Raw genomic sequence first — 27,135 nt, 5'->3', positions numbered from 1 at the left:
TGACAGGAATGTGAAAAACTTAAGGGCTAAAGGACTTAAGGGAAGAGTATGGACAAAAGAAAATGTGGGGGATGGAGTCAAAAAATACTTTGAAAATTAATAGTAAAAGGAGATTATATGGATAGCTATCGGCCACAAATCCTTAAACAAGATTTGAGTACAGATGGAGAACTTGCTAATGTTGTTAGAAGGAAGGACTGGGTGATGCTATGGACTAGAGTAATGGAAATGAAATTTAATAGCACACTGTAAGAAATTCTGCCCTTAGAGATTTATATTATCCTCTGATTTATATACCACCCCTATAGAAACAGAAGTATTAATGTTATTGCGCAACGCACTGGTGAAACCTCACTTAGAATATTGCATATAATTCTAGTCACCCATGTTCAAGAAAAATTGGTACAAGTTGAAACTGGTATGGAGAAGATTATCGGGGGATGCAGGGAATGGATAATAGATTTTAAATGACTAAAAATACATGGCTGGCTTCATTTTGCAGAAAGGGAGTGAGTTGCTTCCCATAATTTATAAAGAAGGATAGATGTCAGGGATGGTGAAGAAGTGTTTGCTCTAGAGCACTCATAGCCACAAAAATAGATGTGTAAGAAGAGAACATAGGTGCATTTCAGAGGAAAATTAGAGGAGCAAAACATCAGAGCCAAGACATTGTGTAGTGTCCTCCCAAAAGGAATAACATTCATCTGCATGGGAAGGACAGACAAGTGGAGTTTGGTCAGTTTATGCAATAGACTCCATGACACAGAGTACCTGTAATAGCTCCAGGCAGGATTTGATCCTACAATGTTTGTTTATTTGTTTGTTTTTTAAAAGCTCCTATGTTTATTTAGACTTGCATGGAATATTATAGGATGTTCATATAATCAATAAATAACTCTGGCAACTGCAAATGCAGTCAGGTTAAAATAATAGCCAGTCCAGCACCTGGCTTAAGCCAGAGAAAGATCACTAGCTGAAAGTGAAACAGAGATCAACTACGGCCAGACAAAAAACCCTGCCTCATCTTGATGTGTTCCTTTCAAAATTCCATTACTACATTTTGAGGAAAAACATTTCCCTGGGGAAAAAATGCAACAAGTTTCAAATTCAATCAAATTTCATAATGATTGGTTTCTTCACAGGAAAGTTAGGTCTATCTTGGGATACTAGCTTTTACGACAACAAAGCATAACTACCCCTACTCCAACTTCTCTACTCAAACATACTGTTGAAGGGCAGAAGAAGTGGTTTGAAAGACCCTATATCCTTATACAATTCTAGCTGGCAATTCAGCTTTCAAAGCAGCTCTGAGCACATTCTTTTTCTTTGTGACCTGGATGGTCTTTGTGTTTCATTCTCTCACTCCACGGTAGCATGGCTTCTGTCGTCACTGATACAAGCTGAGCACACACACTGGGAGGTGAACGTACGCCTTTGTGTTCTTGGGCAAGGCAGCACAGAAAAAGGACATACATGTTTGCAACACCTTTGCTATGGGGAGGAAATCTGGCTGTCGGTGAACCTGAAGCACTCAGTTTTTCATTTGTTTCACGTATCCATGCAAATCAAAATGGTAACAAGCTTGCCCAGCCTTGCAAGGGTAAATAGCAAAGATCTTAACTACTGCAGAGAATCTGTTTTTAGAAATCTTCTGAGCTCAAAGTCTTAAATAAAGTTCTATTCAATTTAGCAGTACAATAAAGACAGCAAACCTGGCTGATCACCTTGTTACTGACCTAGGATTTCCCCAGTAGAAAACTAGATTACCAAGAACCTCCACAAAATGCTCACTCTTCTTCTGACTGCAGTTTTTTAGTGGAAAGTTTCTATGGACTTTTGTGCAGTTACTACTGATAAGTATTTCCAAGTAAGAAAAACGGGCCTAAATACTGGCAAACTTCATGTGGTGGTATAAAACTGGGGTTATTTAGTGTTCCCCATCAAACTCCTTATTCACCTTTAATGAAAAAAAATAAAATAAAATTAAGGAAAGTTGCTTGTAGTTTCATAAAGATATTTGGAACTGCAAACCCTAAACACTAAAATGCTAGCAAGCAAACAACAAAACCCCAAGATTTGCTATTTTTAAAAAATGTCTTTGTTTTTGGGGGGTCTAATGTTTTATTTTGAAAGCTTGGGGTTGGCAATACTGAATGCAGCATTTAAAAACACTCCAGTGCCCTTGTCAGTCTTTTGAATTTGTCTCTTCCTCTCCTATTATTTCTCCCACTGTGTATTTTTAAACTCTGTATAGGGTTTTTGAGCCCAGAATTTGCGTGAAAGACACTAGACAAACAAGTTGTTGGTACTGAATGAATGCAATATTTTTACATTTTTAAATGAGTCAAATGAAATGTAAGCTATAGAGTGAAACCAATATCAGGGCACGCATTTCAGCTACACAGTGAATAGCTATTCAGCACAAAGTACAATAATTTATTCTGTGTTTGCAAGCTACTGTTTTTCACATGAAACTATTTGGATTTCAAGTATATCTTTAAGTACTGAAACGCATCCAACTGTGGCTGGTAAACCATACACTTCTTTAGGAAGAGGTAAGAAGGCATTCAAGAGACTGTAGTTACAATAAGAAATAGCATTTGGCTCTAATTTTCAGGAGGTAACAGAAATCATGGCAATGATTACCCAGCTAATGTACAGTAAGTGTCAGCAGCTATTAACAGATATGGCCATGATGTGTAAGTAGCAAAACAACAGTGAGATTTCCAGATCTGCAGAAAATCATGGAGCTTCTATTACTAATTAGTTACTTTATAGACTGGATGCATTACCCAAACACTGCCACCAACTGTGCCTTTGATATGCATAGACAGGAAGGAGGGAGGGAGGGAAGGAAGGAGGCAGGCAGAGAGGAAAAGGGAGAGGGAGAGGAGCTTTTTTCTGCCAGGGATTGTTTCAACCTGCCCATGCCACCATGCTTAAAAGCTTTGCAGAATCAAATCTCTGTGCTTGCCAGTCCAGTGGCAGGTATTCCAACTTCCTCTAATCAGATTTCTGTGTCATATATTTCCAAGATAAAAATATACCATCCTGTATATAGTCAAGATTCCATCATTAACACATTATTTTACTTTAGAAAAAATTACATTGTGAGCATCTGAGTATATATATTGCTCGAGGTGGAAAAAATAATTAAAAATCCATCCACTGAGACTGTTTCCAATGCGGTAACAATGCAGAACATTTTATCTAAGTCAAGAACAAAGCTATATAGATGTAAATATTTAGAATAGTAAATCAGTCTTTGTTTCTCTCCACAGAACTCACTTAAATATATACATTATTCTGAAAAGCTAGAAGGAACTGTGCAAAATTAAGTGCAGAAGAGTTTCTGCCATCTAGCTCTGAGCTGTTTACATTCAGGGGTTATTCTTTTGGAACGCGCTCGACTCTTAATTAATGAGCAATGCGTCAAATGGCCTTGCAGTGAAAGGGTAGCATCATTAATACAAATTACTACAAATTTGTGTCCGTGGCTAAATAACATTTGGGACATTTTGCGGGAAACGGGATAACCCAGGCTTCTGCCTGATAGGATGAGAATATGGTTTTTGTATCATTCTCCCCTTTGAAAACCTGAAGGCTCAGATCTCCTGCCTCCACTGGAGTCGCACCTGAGCAGGGAAACCTCCACCCTGTATAAATAAGGGGTAGAATAGGGACTGAACCAACACTTGTCACATCACCTCCCAGGAGAGAACCCACCTAGCAGGCTGCAGACCACTGCAGCTCGACAAACGGTTATGTGGTTTGTACAAAGTAAAATAGTTTCAACAGAAAAGATGAGAGAACCTTCCCGCAGGACAACTCCTCTAGCCCTTTGGTTAGAGATCTTGTTCTGGCAGTGATTAACACTGCTTCAAGGCTGCTGAGGCAGGCAACTGTTGTGGTCTAAGCACCAAAATGTGGCAGGTGCACAAGGATTCTCTTTGATTTTACTTTATTAAAAATAAAGATTTCTGAATTTGATGAAAGTCCCAAACTATCTCAGCATCACACTGAGCATGATAATGATTTTTTTTTTAAATTCTTGCTTTGCTACCAAATTGAAAAGCAGTTGTTTAATTATACCACCACATACCCATGAAAAACACATCAGCTATGACCAGCACATTCTTTTCCTGACTGTGGTTACATATAAATGTATCAAATTCATTTTCAAAGGTGTGTGTCTGTTGAAGAAGGAGAATCATGCATTTGTATACACAAATATACTCAGTGAACTAAAAAGACAAAAAAACACCCCAAACACTGCAAACTTAGCTGAGCAGTTAAAGTTCTCAAAAATGAGACATTCAAGAGCCAAATTTATAACAGAGACAACAGGTAAGTTATTTTGGTAGATCTGACATATTATATTGTAGCGGGTCCCAAACTCGAACCAACAAATAATTCTCAATCTTCTCATTTACTCGCTACATGGCAAGTTCATAAATGTTTCTATTAATAAGTAAGAAATCACAGCTGAGGATCCCTGTACAGACAGTCCAGACAACTGGTGGTCTAATATCTGTTTGGGGAATCCCCTTTTGATTAAAGATGGTTTTGTGATTGATGCTCTGGAACAGAGAAGGCTTGATTAGGTTACAAACATATCCTGAACAGGAATAAAAATACTGTCGTAATATGAAATTCAGTAGCAATAACGTATCCTTAGGGGCAGTTTAATGTCAGCATTTCATGACTTGTGACAGCATAACCTCAACACTGCACTAATGCAGGATGTTTTTTCATTTGTTGAGTACTGGTGTGTTTCACAGGTTGGGATTATGCCTGCAGAGAGAAGTATAGCAACCCAAAGTGCTAGAAAACAAAATTCAGCATTTATTCAACACTCATGCAAAGGGATTTTTGAACACTGGGAGAAAGTATACTGTTAAGCAGTATCAGCTACTTTTATGCCCACAACAAAAGAAAAGCTGCAGTGATTCAAGTCACTGACTCAAAACAAAATGAGTCCTAGAGGAGGTGGAAAATAGATGTGACCAGGATACTGGTGCTGAAAACAAGCTAGCAGATGGAAATTGTGATCATCTTGGGGATGCTCACTATCCTGATGTCTAGTGGTGACTCACTAATACCTCTTTGGAAAACTCTTTACAATGGGAAACCAACAGAAGTTTTTTCAGATTAGAATATAAATACAGACCATGTAGTGCCTATCTCTGACTGGTATCTGAATTTATGCTATTAGATGATTCTAACAACATAAAGGCATCAAAGCTCAGCTGGCAGAAAACTTACAGTTGTTCAATGCAGTGCCTTCATAAATTCATTCATTATTAATCTTCTACTAACATATTCAGAAAAATGTGCATTTATAAAAACCATCCCTCATGCAAAATCTGGTCCCGAGTGACTGTGAATGTTCACACTCATGACACAGCAGTCCATTTTCAATCATTCATCCTTTTAACTTATTTTAATCTGAACTGTTTGTATCCCAGGATTCAAGACAAAACCCCTTTTGAAACTGTGTCGAATAGCAATATGCTTTTTCATTTAAAAAGTAACAGTCTATTTTTCCACCCTGACTGATTCCTAAGAGAATGGAAGAGAATCTGTCCAGGGTACAGGAACACGCTCATTTTGCAAAGACTAGTTTAAAATGCTATGTCCTTTAAAAGCAGAGCTGGCAAAGTGGTTCACTGGAGACCTTTTCATCCACTTCAGCGCAAAGTCATCTCTCTTAGCATAACACGTGGTCAGAGTGGTTTGGGTAACCGGCTCACTTTGCACTGAAGTGCATTAGGGAATGCTCCTGTAATCCTCTCTTCCAGCTGACCTGTGACTGATAACTCCAGCTACTGGCTAACAACAAACAGAAGGAAGTAGTAATGTTTCCATCTCCCCTGGCTAGATCTTGAAGACAGACATCTGTCTGAGCATTATTTCCAAATGTCCAGGGCTCTATTAAAAAAAGAGTTGGGGCTACTGACATGTGAAAACTGGTTATGTTTTCACTTAAACTTTACATTACAAACCAGGCTACAGATTTATTTTTTTTTTACTGTGGCATGCAATTATTACAACAAAATCAAAGTACCAAAACTGGGTGCACTGTGCAAAGTCATGTCCCGAATCACTCGTGTGCCAAAACAGGACCACATCAGGAGAAACTGCTGAGCTACTTTCTTCAAAGAGCCTTGTCTCTTGGCAGCTACCTGCAAGAACACAGATATATCTGTCATGGAGAAACTTTTATTTTGGCTGCCTGATACAGCTGAATGATGCACATACCGTCTTCTTTTTTTATACTGAAAAACTATTTACCATTGCCTTCACATTAAAATACACACTAAAAATTAAAAAAAAAAAAAACAAAAACAAAAAACCAACCTTACACAAAAAAACATATTGTACCCACTTTGGGCATCAACTCTTCAAAAATGTATTTACTATAGCCATATGTGAGTTAAAGAATTAGGTTCATCCAATCAGCTAATAAAATTCATGTCAAGTTCTTCATGAAAATTAAAAGTTATGGCCTGAATTTCAAATTGCATTCCACTGACTAAAAGAAAAGTTCCCCAAAACAATCAAAGTATTTCAAGTAATCTGGGGAAGTACCTGCTGTTTTCTGTATGGATCTTTTGCAACAGAGAGGCAGGCGTTTTGTTTTTTTGTTTGGGTTTTTTTTTTTTTTTACTTCTTAGCTCTAACAACTGTAATGAAGAGTTGAAATTCTAATAGAACATCCTAATACAAAGTATAGTTAGTGACAGAAGTTAAAATAGTCAGTCATATAGTTTCATACTCTATGTAAAATTATGGCGATGCCTGATCACTTCTGAAAATGTTTTTTAAAGATTTGTTAGTAGGTTTCTGGATGCACTTAAATGAAAATAAAATACAAGTCCTTGGTATCTCAAATCAGCTCAAAAGGCAACATAAATGTGTCCTTGACTGAATGGAAATGTAGACTTTCATCTTTATATCTGAATGTATATAAATGAATTAGATAGCCTAAATAACCTTTTCATTAAAATCTTAAAAGGCCAGACTAGATTCCGCTTTTATTTGCACTAAGTCATTAGGATGACTCTGAACTCATCTCTCCATATCCCTGAAATATTTATTTGATTGGAAACCTCAGCCCTGTTCCATTCTTGAAAATCATCTTTTGGGATAGAACAGACAAGAGCAGAATAAAGCAGAATCCAGAATGTGAGCAGTTCTCCATAAAAATTTGTGAGATTTTGTCCACTGCTGCTTTACTCCTGTTTATTACTAAATGCCTGGTGGTTTTTTGGGGTTGGGGGTTTTTTTGGTGTTTTGGTTTTTTTTTGGGGGGTGGGGGGGTGGGGTGGGGGGGGTCTGTTTGTCTATTTTTGCTAAAAAACTATGACCCGAATAGAGCTCATAATGCACATCAGTGAGTCAGGTCTTTACTCCTGCTTACCAACCTTTACAACACATCTGTCCACCATGGAATCCAGCCACTCGATGTATGACTCAATGGGGGACTGCTCCTCCAGAAGGTGATCAAACTCCTGATACACTGGCAGACAAAATAAAAATAGCCCACCTCAGTACTTGGAGTCCATTTTGAACAAAAGAGAAACAAATCACAAAAAGCTGTCAATAACATCACAAGTTTGCTTGGTTTTTATAATAAATTGCTTAGCTATAACAAATATATCATTCTTGATGCTGACCCTGTAAGTTTGCTTGGTCTCTTATCTTGTTTCTACTGAAAGTGATGGAGTCATTGGAAGTGGTATTTTAATGTGAGCAAATCAGGACCTATTATTTAAAATTAATCTTTTGTTTTAAGCTTCAGCTGTCTGGTGTGCCCGGAAGTGAAACATTTATGGTGTTCTCTACGAAGAGTGCAAAGCTAGGCCTTGACCCTGGTGATGAAAAAAGGTCATGCATGAAATTGATTTAGAAATGCATAAAGAATCTTCTAAGCACCAAGTGGATGAGTATTGTTGATAGGACTCTCATCTGTATAATGCTTTAGTTGCAAAAACATGATTTAACTGCTGCAAATCATCTATTATTTGCAATGCCAGACACACACACAAAGAATTTCCATAAACTTCTACTTCTTCAAAACAAATTGCTACCAATGCACAAATGCTATACTTAATTTATCAAGAAGAGTTTCAAAAAGCAACCTGTATACTTTTTAACCTCTCCTAAGTACACATATTCATATTTTAATACAGAAAGTAAAAACAATCAAGTCTTTCAACTGCAGCTCTTAAAACTGCAAGTCTCTATTTATGAGAATGAATGGCTGGAAGACAAAGAGTCATGTGCTTTGACACCTTAAGAAACTATTCTTCAACTCAGCTAAAATAAAAAGCCCGGTAAGTCAAGACGAAAGATACTTCCTACCTACTGTTACAGGATGATCTCAATGTGCTATGCATTTCCATTTATGTTTAATTATAAATAACAGGAGGAAGGGATTTCCCACAATAGGAAAGATAGTGAGGGAGGTGGAGGAGGCAAAGCTTAGAGATGATAGCTAGAGAAGTGAGCCAGAGAGACTATTCAACAATAATGCAAAGAACAAGCTCCCTGGTCTCTTAAGTTGGATTAACAAGATGAGCAGGAATGTGTTTGCTTCGCACCTGACTATAACTTTATTTACCTTAGACTTGCAAAGGCTGGATGGTCAGAAACATTACTTTGGGAAGAAAGGAAATAATGATGTTTGGGCCACCCTTATCTTGTTTCATTGTTTTATTGAATGGGCAACCTCCCTTTATTCAGAACAGGATCATAGAGAACTCTAAATGTTGTCTCCTTACCCGAGTATTTGGCTGGACAAAAACTGTCTGATACAACACATGAAGTAATTCATATGCAGTGCAAAGAAGGAAGCAAGAGTGGAAAAACAATAAGTTGTCTGCTTTGCTGCTGGAGTAATGAAACGGTGTACAACGACCTATTTGAGAAAAGTAACTGTTTAGCCTTTAGTGACTGTTAAAAATACCTCAACAGGATCTGAGAAAGAGGGAATAAAGAAGAAACCATGTCAGAGATAGCTACCATAGAAGAGCAGGAAAGAGGTTCTGTTATACCTAGTGATTTTTCTCTCTTTGTCTCTAAGCTTGCTTATAGGCTTGTAAACTTTTTTTTTTTCCAGTTACAATAACTAAGAATGTGAAAGCAGGCCTTACCTTACCTCCCTGTTGTAGGAGTCACACAGAGTGTGATCTTTGAAAAGATCTTTGGCCAAGTAGAATAAACATCAAAGGGGGGGGGGGGGGGGGATAAAATCTAAGTTCTAGAGTAATCTCTATACATATCTGCACATCTCAGTGGAATCCCATCTCATGATGAACATTCATATTAGGTTACCATTTCTGAGCAATTGCTTCTTGGACTATATGGGCCTGAATATGTGTTCAAACCCATTAGCATTCAGGAAAATTCCATGTGATTTTATTACACTTAAGCTTGTATTTAAATAGTTAGCACACATACAAAAAGCTTTCCTAAACAGTAAGGATTTTCTGAGTGAGAACCAAAACTGTTGCTGCTACTAGGGATTACAACATTGAGAACTCTCTTTTTTGGCCAGCAGGAGCATGTTGGGTAGATATTGAAAACATAACAGATTACATAAGGATGCACCCAGCTTCTGGATTCCAGTCTTGCTGTATGCTACCTTCCCTGCTGCCACATCAAGTTTCTGTCTCCTCATAAGGGAAGAGGGCCATGTCAGGGAATGAGTCAAGGGTTAAAAAGGAGAGGAAAGAGTACCAAGCACCTCTTGCTGGAAAACAGAGCTAACAGAGAATGCAATGCCCATCCCTAAACTGAGGAGAAGAATTCTAGTGTTAACACGGTGGGATGAGTGCCAAAGTCAACATTGCAGGGTCCAGTGTACAAGTGAAGCTGTCACCCCTCCTCTTCCCAGCCACTCACTGAAAGAGTTACCCCACTAGCAAACCTACCCTTGCAGGGCTCCCACAAGTGGTTGCCCAGGTTGCTCCCCATTAAGGCTGGTTCTGGATAAAAGATGACTGGTCCTCCTCAAGAAAGAGATGGCAATACAACAAGTGGGTTCACAAGGAAGTGAGGTTATGAATGATGCTAAAAACAAAGCTGGTCACCTCTGGTGCCTCAGAGGGACAAACTCAGTGTGCATAAGGTTACATCTAAGCTTACAACCATGCACACTTGCTGGACAATGCAAGTTAAATTTTATATTTGCAAAGATCTTTGACTCTAAAACCAATTTGCCAACATCCCCAAAGTCACTTTTCAGTTCACGCCCTTCACTATACTAGGCAGAATCTAAATTAGCCAATGAGCTTGCTCGATATGGGACTTCTAGTTACTCATAAAAGTTCAGGGTGAAAGCTTACCCCATCAATGATCTTGTTTATGAAAACAGTGTCTAAAATGGATATTTTTACAAATAGAAGTTTACAACGGGCTCAAATACACAGGCACTTCAGTGTCAAAACGATTCAAAAGACAACTCTCCTGCAATTCTACAGTGGGAGAGATTGGACTTTATCACATTCAATGGTTGACTCATAGATTTCATTTCCTCAAGTTCATGGAAAAAAAATCCTTTTGAATTTGGGTGCAAGTTTTGTGCCGCGAGCTGTTCTGGATACTAGAAACAAACTTGATAATGGAAGAGTGCCCAGATCTATGCCTCAAAACAGAAGACCTTGACTGGGTTTTGCCTTACATTTTGATAAATGCCTCTATATTTATCTTAAGCCTCCAAACAAACCAATGGCTGCAAAACCAGTGTTATTTTCACTGAGCTTTGTTTCCAGCAGGAAACCAAGTTCACCTGGCTTTATCTGAGGGTTCTGCTCTTACATTGTATGATGAGCTTTCTGTGTTCCTCCCGTGAGTCCTCCATAGTATAGAGGGTTTGTTTGGTAATGCTATTCAGATCCACATTCCTCCAGTCCTCCAGCATTTGAAATGTGATGTCTGCACTGTGGATCACCGTTCTTGATGCCTGTAATCCAATCCAATCTATTCATTAGTTCATGGTTTATTAGGTTAAAAAATAGGCTTTATCCCCTTTTACGCTTCCTTAGCTAGGCTCACTAAGTTGATACTCCTCCTGGACCCCCACCCACCAGCTTGATGTCTTATGGACGTTACAGGGCCCTCTAACCACAAAGAACTCCCAAGTCATTTTGCCTACTTTAATCAACTGCAAGTATTTCAACTGCACCCACCACAAACCCTGATGAGCAACCCTAATCTGGTGGTGCAGTTGCTAGACTCCTCAATCTCTAACAGCTCTCTGTTGGTTTTCACGGCGAGCTTCAGTTCAAAACCAAAAAGCAACCAGAAAAATCAAGCCAAAACCAAACAAACCCCACTCAGGTTTGCACCCTCTCCCAAACTATGAAGACTCTCGTTCTTCCCTCAGCCACATGAAAAAGTTAAAGCTCATTTGCCTCCACATCAGATCTACTTCTTGGCTGGTTGAGACAGTGGTCTGCTGTTGATAATGGGGAGGATGGGCTGAGAGGAAAGGAAGTGACACAAGGTCATGGTCATATAACATACACCAGAGCTCTGTAAGTTAAGCAGAGGTGATAACCCACACTAAGTTTATCAGCTTCCCCAAGGGAATGATGCATTTGAAGAGACCTTCATGTAAGTAAACTGTTTGATCCCAGGTCTGATGCAGAAGGTTGTGGTCTCTGTATCTTGATTTCCTCTGAAGCCCTGTGGACCTCCAAAGTTCAGTGATGATCCACCATGTTTGGGGAAAGGTAGCACTGGTATCTCTGCCTCCACCACTAAAATAATGGAGGAAGAGATCTCCAAAGAAATCCTTGCAGGAGTGAGGTTTTTTTCCCCAGAGCTTCTTCCTGCGGGCTTCACCACTCACAGGGTTAACCTGGGGTGTTGGATATACCTTCCAAAAGCAGAGCTTTCAGTGTGACAGGGAAAACAAACTGTCTGCTCCAATACATGGGTGAAATGTTAATGAATTCAATGCATTCTCCCCTTTTTTATACTACACAGAATTTGATCTCATGACTTTTTGATAAATTATTATCTAAACTAACTGGTGAAAAACAAACACTTCAGAGTAGGTTTTATATTCACTTCCTACGGTTGCAAGAATATTTCTATTTAAAACCCCAGTGGTTCAACTGTTTTATTTTTTACTAATTTGCATTTGATTTATAATATACAATTAGACATAGAATTTATTGTCAGGCATATAGAAATTTTTCTTGCTTTGCAATAGGCCTAATACAAACTGCTCTGAAATCAATGGAATATCTCTCATTTATTTCCTGGAAACGAACCATCTCTTCAAATCAAATAATAATTTGTTTGATAAAAGTACCCTGCTGAACGTAATGATCAGGGGTTGCCAGTTATCTAGAAAAGCATTTTTTGCTGATTACTTTTTGATTTTGTAAAGATAGTCACAATAAATATTGGAGACAAACTGCTAACAAGATCTCTTCCTCTCTGAGAAAAGTTCAGCCTGCCAATTCATAAAATTATTTGAAAAGTCAGTAAAAATGGCATTCAGCAAACTTGGGTAACTGAAATATTTACTTGGCAGAGATGATTTAGTGATGTCTGTCGCCGGAGTATTTGTGAGAATCTTCTGGACACTGCAGCAAAGAAGAGATACATATTTACATACTGTGCTAAAGAAAGTTACTTCTGAAAATACTAAATTAAAACAAGAACCAAAAAGTATATCCAGTTCCCTATATACAATTGTGGCTACACAAAGTGCATTCAAATAGCCCAGTTTTAACTTAGTTTAAACCTTGACCTAAAACCTTAAATCTGAATGCTCAATCACTTTTACAGAGGCATATTACAAGCAATGATTTATAGATGCTGTGAATAATGAGATGACAAGAGAAAGGTAGAGGACAATGGAAGAGCTTTGCTTGTTCAGCATAGCAAATTTTCTCTTGATATACAAAGGAACTGAAGACCAGAAAGAACTATTTAATAGGAAGAAAAATGTTGGTGCAAGAACAAGTGGGCATAAAGTCATGATAGCTACATTATGTGTGGAAATCAGAAAAGGTTGCTAAGTCTTAATGCAAACAAACTTTGGAGGATTCTTTTGACTGGACTAATAGGAGCTCAAATCTGATACAGTTTCAGGTAGAATTTGATCAAAGTTGCTGAAAGTGATTACATGATCTACTAATATGCTATGGGGTAAGATGGCCCAGGAGGTACTTGCCAGTCCTCTGCTCCTGTTTTAGCTCTTTCCAAGCGATATGGACCTTGTATTAAGGTATTTCCTATACTTGGAAAATGAACATTTAAAATGTTGTATTGGGCATCTTTTTCTGAACCTGTGACTTGGAAACTGCAAACATGACCAAGGCTTGCAGTTACTCCTGTCAGTACCGCCACTGACTGCCTACACTATCACAAATTCTGACGAGGAGGAAACAATTGCAGAAGCAACAAAGGCTCCTGTAAAAAGTAGGATACACTCAAGTTTTTCCTTATACTAAAACCACCAAAGACTTGCAGATCTATCCAAACAGGCCTTAGACATGGCCACAGAGTAGGTTTTCCCTCTGTACTGCACATAGAGGTAGTTAAAGAGTACAGATTGAGAATGACTAGAAAGTGTATTGTCCACCTCTTTCTCTCTCCCTGTAAGATTGGAAAAGATTTTGCTGTTGCAGATTCTTGATATTTTGAACTGACAAAGATGTGATAAAGCATATTTTCAGTTCTGACTTTGTGTTACTTTTAAAATAAATTAGTAAACAACACAAAAAAACCCTAAACTTAGTTGTTCCAACTTACATCCTGACTGTTCTCAGTAAAATATACACCTAATTTTCCATGCTGATCAAAATAGTTAATCCTTCTCCTAAATTAGTTTTTTTTTTTCCCCCCTTTAACTTTGTGGTGTGGAATTTAGTGCTCATGAAAGGCAAAGAATTGAGAGCCGTGAAATAAAGCAGGCTTTATCAATAGGTGATGTGCACTGCAGGCATCTACAAAGCACATCTGAAAAGGACTAGTGCCCTTTCCTGTGGTGACAGGGTAATTTGATCTCCTTCATTTTTAACTCTGGCACTTTTTTGAGCAAGGGCCTCAAGCTGTATTCAAATTGTGCTAGCCTAAAGGTTTGTTTAATAATTTCCTTTGCCTAATATCATCCCTAATGTTTGCTTACTATCAACAAAATTAATTTCTTATCAGAATCCACAAGAACGGAAAAACAATTCTTCTCATTTTGAGCAGTGCCTCATTTCACTAAATGAAATTGGTTTTCATGAACAAGTGGAGATTGTAAGTGAATGCAAGATTTATAATGCTGACAGGTTTTAACTCCTAAAAGAACACTAGTCTTACTTCCAATTAATTTGTAATCAATAAACACTATATACATCCCAGGTTAATAGGACAGAGATTGGGCAATACATACATTCAAATTTGATATTTCGTAGGTTTTCTGGTAAATCATGGAGAGCTACTTTCAGCCACTCATCCAGCTGCTTTGCAAACTTTCGGATTACCTGCGTCAAACTGAAAAGAGAATTCACTACATCAGAACATGTTCACTCTGTGTTTTACACTATAAAATCTGTGAACGTGTGATGACTATGAATCAGCTATTTACAACTCACTATTATGCAGAGTTGCTGACGTATTTTGGTTTGTAGGCGTGAAGAAAAACTTCTGAAAACATTTGCAGAAAAAGGAAAACTTATCACCATGTTCAAAACCTCACAATGAATGAAAGCCTCTGTACTGCACTGCTTTGATACTTACAAACAGTATTCTTAGCTTGAAAGAAAATCATTCCCACTCTGTACAAACATAAAAATATAAAATCACAACTGTTTAAAGAAGACAATAGATCAAACTTTGGATTTCAGCTCAGCTGTGCCCACACTTACACAGATGTACGCAGGGATGTGCAAGTGAAGCGACAACCATGCTGCAGGCTGGAGCCAGTGAGTGGATGATGATGGTGGGGAGGAATTTCCAGGCAAGCCCACACAGGTGGGGGAAGTGGGGGCGGAGCAGGACCTGCCTGCTTAGCTCTGCACAGGACAGGAACTTTCCCAGACAAGTGGGATTTCTCTCTTCTCCCTTACTACCCTTTCCTGCTGGCTCCATCATTTCCTGCTAAACTTGGTAAGCAGCTCATTCTGCCCTTCTTCTTGGAATTGCTCGGTATAAAATGTCAGTTTCCAGGGAAAGTTGCAGAGTGTTGTGCAGGGGACCCTAACAGTTGGTTCTGCCAGGCTGAGCTGAACTGCCTGTGGCAATAGTCAAGATACACAGATGAGAGAGAGAGGAAAGATGCAAGGAACTTCCCCTCTTCCAGCTGGGCAGCTTTTTCTGTTTGCATGCCTAACACACTGCGCTGAGAACAGAGCTGGTAAAATAAACGTGGCCATAGGCCTGCTCTGCTCCGCAAAGACACCTTACCAGGACAGGGGATGGGTGACAACTGCTGCACCCACTGCAAAGTGGCTTTTCTGGACAGCCAATATTTGTTCCCAGGAAGTCCCTCGGAGGATTCTGGCTGAGTCAGCAAGATTTCCTTCAGGAGCTTCCATTGCAATGAGACCCTTCTTCACCCCCTCCAGTGCAGGCTATGGCTTAATAGCCACAATCTGGCCCTTTATATGCATTACAAAAGTCTATATTCACACTCAAGTCTCTCCTTATTTGCTATGAAAGAACTAAGCAGCTTGAGAAAAGGACTGCTGTTCTGTTTAATCCTTCCAATGAAATAGATTTGGGGGGGTGGGGGGGGTGAAGGGCAAAGCCTGTAAAAATGTACATGTCTTATCAAGGAAAGCCCATGCTTATAACAGCTTTCATGTGGAAAAAATACTTTGCCTGTACTGTAGCCGTCATGCAGTGCACATAGGAGAGCAGAACAACATCTTGAAAACATTTGCCATGGTCAGAGACACTTTAAAATCTTGAGGGCCAAATATACAGCACCAATAAGAAACTCCTAGAGCAATATTCTTAACGAATTGCTCAACCTCAGGAATACATCAGTCAAATAATACTAATGGTGTACACATATATTTAGAAAAAGAGAGTTTTCCTGATGCTCATATTAGGAAAATCAAAGGGGGAAACAGGTTGACTGCACTCAGTGATTACACTTTTTCCTGTGAACTATTGATCTCTGTCCTGCTTTGCCTATATAAACAGGACTTCTTGGACTCCATGAGCTCCAGGTGGGAAGAGAACAGCTGAAATCTACCACATGGATTGGAAAAGTGAATTTAACTTTGAAACAAAAGAGGGAAATATTTCTTAATACAAATAAATCAATTCTAAAATAAGCATCTGTTCTTCATAGGAAAGTATTTAAACTAGCTTGTCCAAGACTTCACAAGTACAATCTTCATATTTTATACTACAGGCAAGCAGAGTAACAATTGGATTCCAAGAGCGTATATGGAGACAAATGCTTAGGTTGCAATGCCTGAGTAGGCATGTGAGTATTGATAAAGAAAGCAGCCAGGCCAACTCCCCTTGTCACTATAATTCAGAATACTGTTATGTTGTTATCCCTTACTAGCAGAAAAGTGTCTGAAAGTTTCAGAAGACAGTGTGGCACTCTGTAGCCCGCAGCCTTCCGATATTCCCTGAAAGTTGGGACATGAGTATCAGCTTGATGTTAGTAAACCAAGAAGGTGGTATCCTTTATCACACAAAAAATAACAAGTTTTTCACAATACAAGTCTTGCTAAAATCTGAACATTTCTTCAGGAACATGTCAGCTCTTCAACTCCTTTGAATTGGCACTGTGATTTAAACTCAAGAAGTGGGAGGCAGCAAGCAGCTTTCTGACAACTGGTGCCATTCTTGAAGAAAAGACATATAACAAGGACAGCTGAGCTAAAAGTGGTCAGTGCTGCTAGCTATACTGACCTGTCAGGTAATGCTTGTAGTACCGTTGGCATCAAAACTCCAGAAATCGCTTTGTACAGAATTGAATCACAAACTCCCACTATATTCACTACAGTTGAAGAACCCAATACAGGCAGCATATGAGGAGGCATCCCTTGCCAAAAGTGCAGAAGAAAACTTTGAACCTGCAATCACGAGAAGAAGCAGGGATGTTTAAATTGAAATAACCAAAGGCCACAAATACCATTTTCTTTAAATGATCCTGCTTACACAGCATTTGTTTCAGCCCCAGAGCTGGACTGATGGCACACAATGCAGGCAAGGCATACTCCTTAACTAGACAGGCTTATACTGTAACGCAGCACACAATGGGATAATCAACCAAAGGGCGAGGAGACATTCTGAGTTGGTGACAGGGTGTCTTTGTGTTACTACAGTAGAGACACCCATGGGAACCACCATATTTTTACCTTCCATCAGTGGCTGGTGAGCGTAACTCTTTGGCTTCCACGTGTCAAACCTTTTTCTCTCTCTTTGCTCTCTGTCCCTGTATCAAAGGTATGCAATCTAGGGCTTGGGGTAGGGAGGGAGAAGAGGATAGCACATGGCTTACAGGGGTCAATATACCATTTTCTGTCTTCATTTTGGAAAGAAACACTACACTTCTGGATTTCTTCTTTCCTCCACTATGAAGGAAAGAGGAGAATGAATGGACAAAAAAGAAAATGGGGAGGGCATTTCAGACACAGCAAAATATACCTCTGAAAATTTTCATGTAGGAAATAGAGGTGTTATTCAGTGAACGATATGATCAGTTCTACAGGGGTCAGAACACTGGCATTCAGAAGTGATAACCTTTTGCACGCAATCAGTACTGAAAATAAGTAACCACACCAGGTGCAGTAAAGAATATTTGCCATTATATATTGTTGCTTCTCAGCCCCTTCCCCACTATTGATCCTGACAAACAGATTCCCTAACAAAATATAACATCCTGCTCTTAAGAAAGTATTCTGAGACTCATCCGGCAAAACTTCCTGAATATGTCACATATTTCTCTCACATGGAAACATCTTGACTGGGTACGATGACTTAAAAGAGCCTCAGCTTTAAACCAGAAGATTGTAAGAATTAAACAGTGAGAGGAAGAAATGCAGGGAATTTCTTGCCATTGTTCAAAAGGTGGAGTCAAAAGACCTGTTCCCTTTGATTTTTTCTGGGACCTGCCTGTCTCATTTGAATCAGGCCCTCAGCATCTCTATAGTCAGATTTGTTTTCCTGGACTAGAGGCCTTCTCTACATGTAATATAAAACTGATTGCATTCCAGTAATGTTTTATTTTTCGGCTCTAATTATAGACCTGTCTGCATGCACTGCCAGAAAACCCTCAGATTCAGTCAGATATGCAGCAAGTAGAAACCTTATCCATTTCTAGTGGATGCTATCAACTGCTGAGCAGTGCGCATGTTCCTAGCTGCACTGCAGTACAACTGAGGAATTGGAGACTGCAGCTACAGCTTTCTGGGATATCCGGGAGGCTGTAAGCCCACCACCACCCTGCACCATTGTTAATAGACCAGCAGAGCCCACCATTTTGGCTGTGGCACCTGCCCTCGGTTTGTGCTGAAAGCTCAGAAATAATTCCTTCAGACAGAGCTCAGTCCCAACCCAAAGCTTAGAAAAGTGGTGGTGGACACACTTCTTGAGTTGTAAGAACTGGATTGTCCAACATCTTGTAAGGGGGTATTGCTACCTTAATCCTGCTGGTGAACGGAGAGACAAAAACATTCCCATTGCTTTCGTTCCTGTAACTTGCACAGTGTCCTAAGTGAGATTTAACGCTATCAGTCACATATTATATTCTCAAGTATAGCTATTGTTCATTACTCATGAAAGGGATTGGCCACCACAAAACCAGAAATTTGTAATATCACATTCAAAATAAGCTCTCAGAACCATTAATACCTTATGTATCATTAAACTACAACTGTAGTTTCTAACCATACCTCATCAAAGTTTGCTCTTATTACAGTGTCTAGTATCCTCTGACAGTGAGTTCTATACATCATAATAAAGGTAGAAACCTGAAAAAGAATGAGAGGGAGACACACAAAAGATCATTCTACTTTAAGAAATTCACTTTTAAAACTATCAGAATATAGAGCACCAAAATTAAGATTTTCTTATCTTACCTATGCACAATTGCAAAAATAATGGAATCGGTTAGAGTCTAGTTAGATTAGTTAGATTAGCTTTAAGATGAGTTTTCTTCTTAAAAGTAAATTCTCCCTTTGAATTCATGGATTTTTCTATGTCAATGGGGATTCTTCAAATGTAAGAGGAGCAAAAAGCCTCAGTGAGATCAAAGACGAGAATGTGGCCCTAATTAGGACATAAAGAACTATAAAACCCTATTCTTTTGTCCACTTTACATTGATACTACACATGTGAATAGCATCAGAAAACTAGCAAGCTCAACCAAGAGCAGCCAGAGCACTTTTGTCATATGCGTAGATAGCATTCTCTTAATTTCTAGTCTAGAAGGATAAGAAATACACTAAGTCCCTCTCTGCTCAAGAAAGCATCAGAACTGTTTTTCAGTTTGCCATCAAATGTGTTCACAGATTTAAGAGCTATAACACATTTAAAACCAGTTACCCTCAAACCTCACCTTCTGTATGTAATGTAACTTTAAAAAAAGTGTGCACAGGCTTTAGAAATATTGTACAGCTGATAGTGTCAGCTGCCTATTTTAAGGGAAGATATTTCTTCCAGTTATGTGAAGTAATTAAGTCATCCATAAATAAAGTCAAAGCATTATTAAACTTATTCTAATTTAAAGTCTTTATATTTTAGATAAAGCTTTCATCCAAAGCAGGGGAAAAAAACCAAGACAAGCCAAGAAAAGATTTCCAAAGTGTTACCTTCTCCTCTGGCAGACTGGCTGGCAGATTTAGATCTTTGACATTTGGAAACTCTGGCAGTAATGTTCCCAGTTTGGATCGTGGTGAATACGCCACTGTCTGTTTGGTTACTTCTTTTTTTCCTGTTTCGTTGACCCAGGCTGCTCCTTTTTTAGAATACATCACATCATAATACTGGGAGTTTTCTTTCACTGCAATTCCATAATAATGGTACCTGATACATAGAGATGTATATTTTATAAAGCAGATTGTTTGAAATTGAAAAAAAAAATAAATAAAGATATGGGTGTAAGAGAAACTGATAATGCTAATGACTTCTACAGAAAACAGACTGTGGAATAATTTATATATTATTAACAAGCATTGATTCAGTAGCAGAACATTGCAGTAATATATTGGGCTTCCAATTTTCATTCCTTTTGGTAAGAGTAGCTCTCTTCAGAGTTAATAAAGCTGACTCTGTTGCAGGGCAGGAGAACAATGGACTTCCATTATTTTTTTCTTGTTATAAAAAAAAAAAAAAAAAAGCATCCTAAAGCTACTTGTTGGCAGAGCTCTGCTGTGCAGCTGCTCCTTCAGTTTAGCAATAAGCAGAGGTACAGACCCTCTGGACTGGCCCTTCTGTTGTTATTTCAGCTCCCTGATTCTCAGACTGTTGAGGGCTGGTTTGATCCCTGAAAAGCATGAGTCTTTATTGCAAATGAGTTGATCAGAAATGTTTCAAAAATTGAAAACACTTCAATGAAAAGAGGGGCAAAAAAGGCTTGTGCTGGAAAGCAATGAATGGTAGGAAATGTACAGTTCAAAATTATTTGCTTCATAACTTAGCATCAGCACTGAGCTTATATCACTGAGGGATACTACACAACACTAACTCTGTGCAGACCACAGTGGGAATTGCACAGTGTGGCTGTGCTATAAGAAAGGATTGGTGGCCTTATGGCACAAGTTTGTGCTACAGCTTAGCTTTATTATAGGTGTTAATGGAAGCACTCATTATCCAGTCTAACTCTTGCACCAAAGCAGCAAAGGTAATCTTATTCCTTCCATAATTTGCTAACTTTTATTTCAGTTTCTCAACTGTAGGCACTACCAACCCATCAGCTAAATTTTTAATGATTACAAAAGGCATCACAAGATTGTATTGCTCATATACTTTTGATTCACCCTACTTTCCTAGAGAGAATTTTCAATGACCTTCTAGTTCTCTCCTTACAGTCTATCAAAACCCTATCAGACCATTATGAGACACTGTCTTCTGGATCCCACTATGGTGGCAGGAGAAGTTACCATCGCTGGATGTTTGTTGTATTCCCCAGACATTACTGATTTCAGAGTGCTACCAGCAGATCTGTTCACTTGAATGGACCCAAGTTTGCTTTAGGCAATATCAGCTCGGTTTACAAAGGTCATCAATTAAATTAGTGAAAGAATTGTATCTAAGTGATGGTAGTTTAAACTAACTCAGGTGACTTTTTTCCTTTTTTCTCTCTCAGTCACTTACTGACAGATAAACGCGTGTCATAATCTCCAGCAGAAAGTCGTAGCAAAGAGCTGGAAGCTCTAATCTTGTCTACCAGCACAGATGGGCTGAGAGGAGGCCTGGGGAGTTGTAGCAAACTTCTAGCGTGTGGCTCCCTTGCCATGCCCACTGAGGACATTTCTATATTGTCCATTAAAAATAAAAGCTATCTTGAACTCAGTATTGAATAATCCAAGTGAGATTTATTAAAACATTAAGCTGTCTTGGTATGAATGGGATTTCCTAGCTTTAACACCTGTGAAGCCACACTATCAGCTCCTAAACCCATTAGGGCTTAGGCCAAAAAGCGTATTCCACACCAGAAGAAACCAGGCTCCAGATTGGTCCTAAGCTGTTACAGCTAGCTAATGGCAAGTTTGTGCTTACACTGGGGTTATAACACCAGCTGTAGAAGTTTGGCTTTTTTGCTTGAACGGTGACAACTCCAGCTTGCAGCTCAAGTCCCCAGTTTGGTCTCTAGCAGCTGTCATGCACACACTGCACATAAGAGCTATAAAGCTCACATGCATCCTGTGCAGTATGTCTGAGGTTGGGGAACCAAAAGGAAATGCTACAGGGAGCTAGCACCACAAATTGCTGAGGGAAGGGGGAGGGGGGAAGGGAAAAAGGTCACAGCAAGCAGGACTGAAAAGTTCTTGATGGACTGAGAGGTTTGTGCAATTTAAACAGGGGTTGGTCTTATGTCAAGTTTCAGCTTAAATCAGTTCAAGAAAAAAATGAATGAAAGCCTGGAAAATGTAGTAGAATTTCATTGTGCATTATTTAATTTGTGGTATATTGCACTTGGCAGTAAACTACAGAAAAGAGTTTTCCAGGTAGCTTCAAAATCATAGAGACAGCAATAGCCAAATTAACTCCAAAATTTTTCTAGATAGCTTCCTCCTTCAGTAATTTTACCATTCCAAATGGCAAAAACTCACCGGTGCAGTTTACAAAGATTCTTGTGTATTTCTACCAGAAAAAACCCAACTTAAGTCAATAAACAATGCTTGAAAGTTTGAACTGTAGAAAAATAACATGCAGACAACCCAATCATATTTGTGGTAAATAGTGGAATGCTTTTTACTCTCACAAATCCAGCATCTGCAGCATTCCTTTAAAGAAAGAAGCAAAATTCCCTTTATACCATGTAGTTTCCATCAGTTTAACTAACCTCTTGTGTACATAATTGAAGAGTTTCAAACTACAGTACAGAAAGAAATTGGCTTTTATGTTTAGCTGCCTTCTCATGGCTCACCTGTATTGGAACTGTTTGTAAGCTTGGTGTGATAGAGAACAGCTGCATGCTTACAGCAATAAACCCAGCTGCAAAAAAGAAAGCCTCACAACTGATGACCAACAGTATAGCACCATGGTAGCTCTGAACTTTGTAATGTTACAAGGCAGCCATGCTATAAAAAAATTGAAGGCAGAACAGTGTGAAGTCAGGTAATCTTAACCACTTCTGTGGCCGAATTTGCTTTGGCAGTAGCAGGGGAGTGGAATGAAAATCATACTGGCAGCACTCAGCACAGTTGGCGATAAAGGGACTGAAGCGTTAATGTCTAAAGTAATTTCTTTACGTAAAACTTAATTGGAATGCAGTCAGATGTTTCTGAAAACAAAACCAGAGCTCTGTTACAGCTGTGCTGGGTCTAGCAAGGAGTGTATTTATTGTAAAGAAGTACAGTCTGCATGTAGTATGTATGCATGTGTGTTTATACCTCTCCTCTTCATTGGATCAAATGAGAATGACTCCTCTGTATGCTATAATTCTTGGGGTGTTAACCACTGATGAAGATTTAGGCATCCTCTTTTGGAGCAGAAGAACTCAATTTCACACCTGCTGAGGCTGTGAAATTTGAGTGACTATGATCTCCCTCATAGGGATGACCAGGGACTCTCAAGGGCCAAGGATTTTGCCGAGCACAGACAGCATGCTTTACAGAAACCCCTTCTTACTTGCTAGATAGGGAGCAGAACCATTGCAAAGGTGGCACAAGAGGAGTATGTGACCTGAAAGCTCCTCTGATAGGCATGCAGGTTAGGGGGGAAAATATGCAAGAAATATTAAGTCTCATTGATTTTTAGCCTCATTGAGAGTAAAGAGGCACAGCTTTTGGAGATGCAAGATACCTTCAGTTAGCAAATCAAGAGCATCTTGCCCCTCTGAGAGACTCCTGAGCTCCAGTTTGGAATTACAGTGGTGCTCATTCCTTTCATTAAAAAGGAAAACAAATAACAAAGTTGTATCCAATGTCAGAGTGATTTGATGGCTGACAGAGGGTACTCTCATATGAATGTTTCCATAAAGCAACTTGTGCATGCTTTCACTCTGTCTTTATGAACCTCCACAGAAATTATATTCAGTCCTAAATCCTGATTCTCTGAGTCCGGACCTATCATGCTTTCCTAATATGCTGTTGGACTAGCCTAGGATTTGCATGTGAGAAACATCTGGTAGCTTTGTTATGAGTGATGTTATGGTAGCTTTGAATTTGCATTTGGGAAGAGATTTCAAATCTTCAATTAGCTGCTTAAATATGGCTGCTCTAGAAAAAGAAAGCTTAGTTATAAAAATTAGGAGAATCTCAAGATGGGGAAAGGACATTTGGTCCCATCAAAGAGAGACTGCTCAGCATGGACCACTTGTTAGAAGAGCACAGTAAGGTTAATTATAATGGCATTTCTTTTAGCATCTTAGTTTCTTTTTTCTTTTAAAGAATAGGTCATTCTAGCTTTAGTATGTAAGTTCAATTCTCACAGCATGTTTGTTTCTCAGCATTTAGCAATATTGTTTCTAGGCTTTGTTTCGAAAGAGAAGCTCTACCCGCAAAATTTTGTGGTAACGCTGTCCCAGGTTTTCATTTCCGCCTCTGTAATTTTCCACTTGTGATCTACAGAGACTACCCTTAGACTACCCTGTAGGATTCTGTGAAAGCTAATCAACAAAAGCAGATAGATACATATATATAAGCTCCCTAACAATATATATGTATATTTGCAATAAAAAGATCCAAAGCTCCACTGGAAAAAATTCATGGAGTCCACAAGCCGAAAAAAGTATAAAACATCACTGTATCCTCTTAATAAATCAGTAGAATCACATCTTGTCAACAACTAGAAAAAGTCAAATACCCCAGGAAATGCATTCTTCTTTCTGAATCAATTTCTCGTTCTGAAATTAGGATGAACTGTTTTCAGGAAGTACCAGCTTTTAGGTAAGTCAATAAACTAATTCCTTGATCACTTAAAGATATATTGGATTTCATTACACAGGAAAAATGGTGGTTAAATCCAGGTTTGTGGACAATTTCAGTTTAGGCCAATGTATGTTCCTACCTAAATTCCAGATAGCATTCTGCCACTTGTCCTCTAAACTGAAACATGATGTTAACCAGCTATTATTTCCCAGCCTCCGACAGTAGCTCCATTACTCCTGGGTGTGAATGTCCTTTACGTTGTGTAAAGTGAGTTGAGATGAAAAACATTGCTGATGAAATCAGTAAAAGGCCTCCATTAGACTACGTTTGCAGGATCACCACTGAATCAATAACACAATGTAAAGACTACAATGGAACCTCCATCAAAGTTGGGTTTTAAGTCCCCAACTGGACAAATTATTCCCTGATCTTATAGTAGTCTATTCAGTAAAGCCAGAGCCATATGGGGCCCTGGGTGAGATGATAATAATACCATACGCTGCTTACTTTGATTGGCCTCTGGTTCCAAGTCTTCTTGTCGTTAGCTGTGGAAACTGTTGCCTTATTATCTACAAATAAGTAGAACTGATATTAGAAAAAGTTGAAAAGCACATTGCTAATACTTAATTTAATATAGACTGTTAAGACAAAAAAGCAGAGAAACTGTACTGCGACATCAGCAAAATACATGGCAAGAGAAAACAGAAATAAAGCTTTTGATTTTTTCCATTACTGAAAGAGGGCAAAGAGACTTTAAAATTCAGTATAATTCCATTAACTACCATTAATTTAAATAAAGACTTTCAGAAGTTACTGGAATAGAATACATTTCCTTAAAAATCTAAGATCAGTTCTGCCTCTAAACTAAGGAGGATTGTACTTCGAATTGGCCTACTATTCATTTATGTCAGTTGGCAGGATCAACAAACCTGGTTTTGCTGCAAATAGAGGAAACTCTCCTTTTTGAGAGTTTTGGAGGCCACAGTTCTTTACAGACCTTCACAATCCTGCCATTAAACACTCCTTTTTCTAAAAGATGATTCCCTGAAAAGATTTTGGTATTTGACAGGGACACCACTTCTACCAGGGAAGACTCACTGTTGCATTTGTGAAGATAGCTCGGAATCAATCTATCCTCTGTGGAAAACAAGTGCATCTCAGAAACAGCAGGGTATCATAAAAAATCTGGTCTGTCAGCAGAGATTAAAAGAACATTGCTACTGTAAAACAAAACTTCTTTAGTGCCAGATGCATTTAAGGAAATGGATTAATGGATGTAGATTGTGCCTTCAGTAATCGGAGCCTCTATCAACCAGGCTAGTCCTGATGAAAAAGCTCTGCTGTAGTTGCTGGGAAGGCAGCATTCAGCACTTCACAGGATTGAACCTGATTCTCAGTGTGGTCTGCAGTAGGAGGAAAATTCTTCTGGCAGAACAGTCATGCAAGAAAGACTGCAGTAAGCTGTGAAGATTCACTTGCAAAAGGAATTTCTTCCTTTTTTTAATTTATAATCTATTTTAATTGTGTTTTCATTATATAAATAGCTAAATGTTTCTTCTTTGGGCAGGGACGGGACTAACTAATATTAAAGGAAAACAGGCATACCAGGTGAAATATAACTGCTCAACTAGAAGAAAACATCAATTAAAATTGATTAAATAATATAGATTTTTTTTTTCTCCATTAGCCATTTTGCTATCATGATAAATATTTAATCCTGATTGATGACTGAAAGCTCTGGAACACATATTTGGATCAAAAGGTGCTATATAAATAAAGACATTACAATGTCACATATTTGACCATTTCTTCAGTAATATTTTTTTTTTCTTTTTTAGCAAATGTACAATCATCTTCCCATTGTATCATGTAAAAATTGACCTGCACTGGTTTCCAAGAGCTTTGCACAACGTGGCTGATGTCAAAAATGCAGCATAGACTCAGAGTGGCTAGGTTGTTCAGCTTTAATTTCTGGAGCAAAACTTCAGCAAACAGTAAAACACTTTTGTGGAGCTGTGAAAGTTCAGCCTAGCTGTTTGATAAATGAGCAGACAGGCAAGCAGTCCTTCTTTCTTTTTTTGTATGGATTCAATGAAGCCTGCCTAAAGAACACCACATGCTGTTCCAGCTACTGATCTAACATTCCGCAACATCTCAGCCTTCCAAATTCCCTTTAATTACACATTAATCCCACCCCTCTCTCTTTCATTTTCTGCAGACAGGGTTGGGGGCTCCACAAGGCTGTGGGAAAAAAAGGCAGCGTTGAAGAACTACTTTCTGAGGATGGTTTTTTTGGGCTAGGGTGTTTTTTTTGTTGTTGTTTTTTTTCCTGTGTGTGGCAGTTATCACTCAGAAAACACCATTCCTTTCCAAAAGTTGATTTTACAGCAGTAGACTCAAAAGTAAATCTTAATATTACAGATATTTTTACCCTGTTTTTTCTTTTGGAACAACATGAACCCATATTACTTTCAAGTCTTTCTAGTAGTGATGAAGTGTTACAATGCACACTGTAAATACTACTTTATGAACCATATGCCGTGGGAGTTCCTGGGATTTAAATAAATCAGCCAATTTCTACATACCAGGGCAGAGGTGATCAGGAAAAGAGAAGAAT

The 27,135-nt window shown here is 38.7% G+C and overlaps 1 protein-coding gene across 1 annotated transcript in view; it reads right to left on the bottom strand.

Moving 5' to 3' along the window:
- RFX4 (regulatory factor X4) overlaps positions 1–27,135 on the bottom strand; it is a 96,152-nt gene that overhangs the window by 25,416 nt on the left and 43,601 nt on the right. Inside the window, exons 5-13 of the mRNA XM_049822304.1 lie at positions 25,026–25,087; positions 19,794–20,007; positions 18,876–18,953; positions 16,891–17,054; positions 14,408–14,508; positions 12,547–12,605; positions 10,825–10,969; positions 7,428–7,522; positions 6,068–6,185 (exon numbers count right to left, since the gene is read on the bottom strand). Of these exons, the coding sequence (XP_049678261.1) occupies positions 6,068–6,185; positions 7,428–7,522; positions 10,825–10,969; positions 12,547–12,605; positions 14,408–14,508; positions 16,891–17,054; positions 18,876–18,953; positions 19,794–20,007; positions 25,026–25,087 (1,036 nt within the window). The remainder of the gene's footprint in view (positions 1–6,067; positions 6,186–7,427; positions 7,523–10,824; positions 10,970–12,546; positions 12,606–14,407; positions 14,509–16,890; positions 17,055–18,875; positions 18,954–19,793; positions 20,008–25,025; positions 25,088–27,135) is intronic.

Source organism: Accipiter gentilis, chromosome 18 (genome assembly GCF_929443795.1).
Source record: "Accipiter gentilis chromosome 18, bAccGen1.1, whole genome shotgun sequence".
NCBI lineage: Eukaryota > Metazoa > Chordata > Aves > Accipitriformes > Accipitridae > Astur > Astur gentilis.
This window is presented reverse-complemented; position numbering and strand designations above follow the sequence as displayed.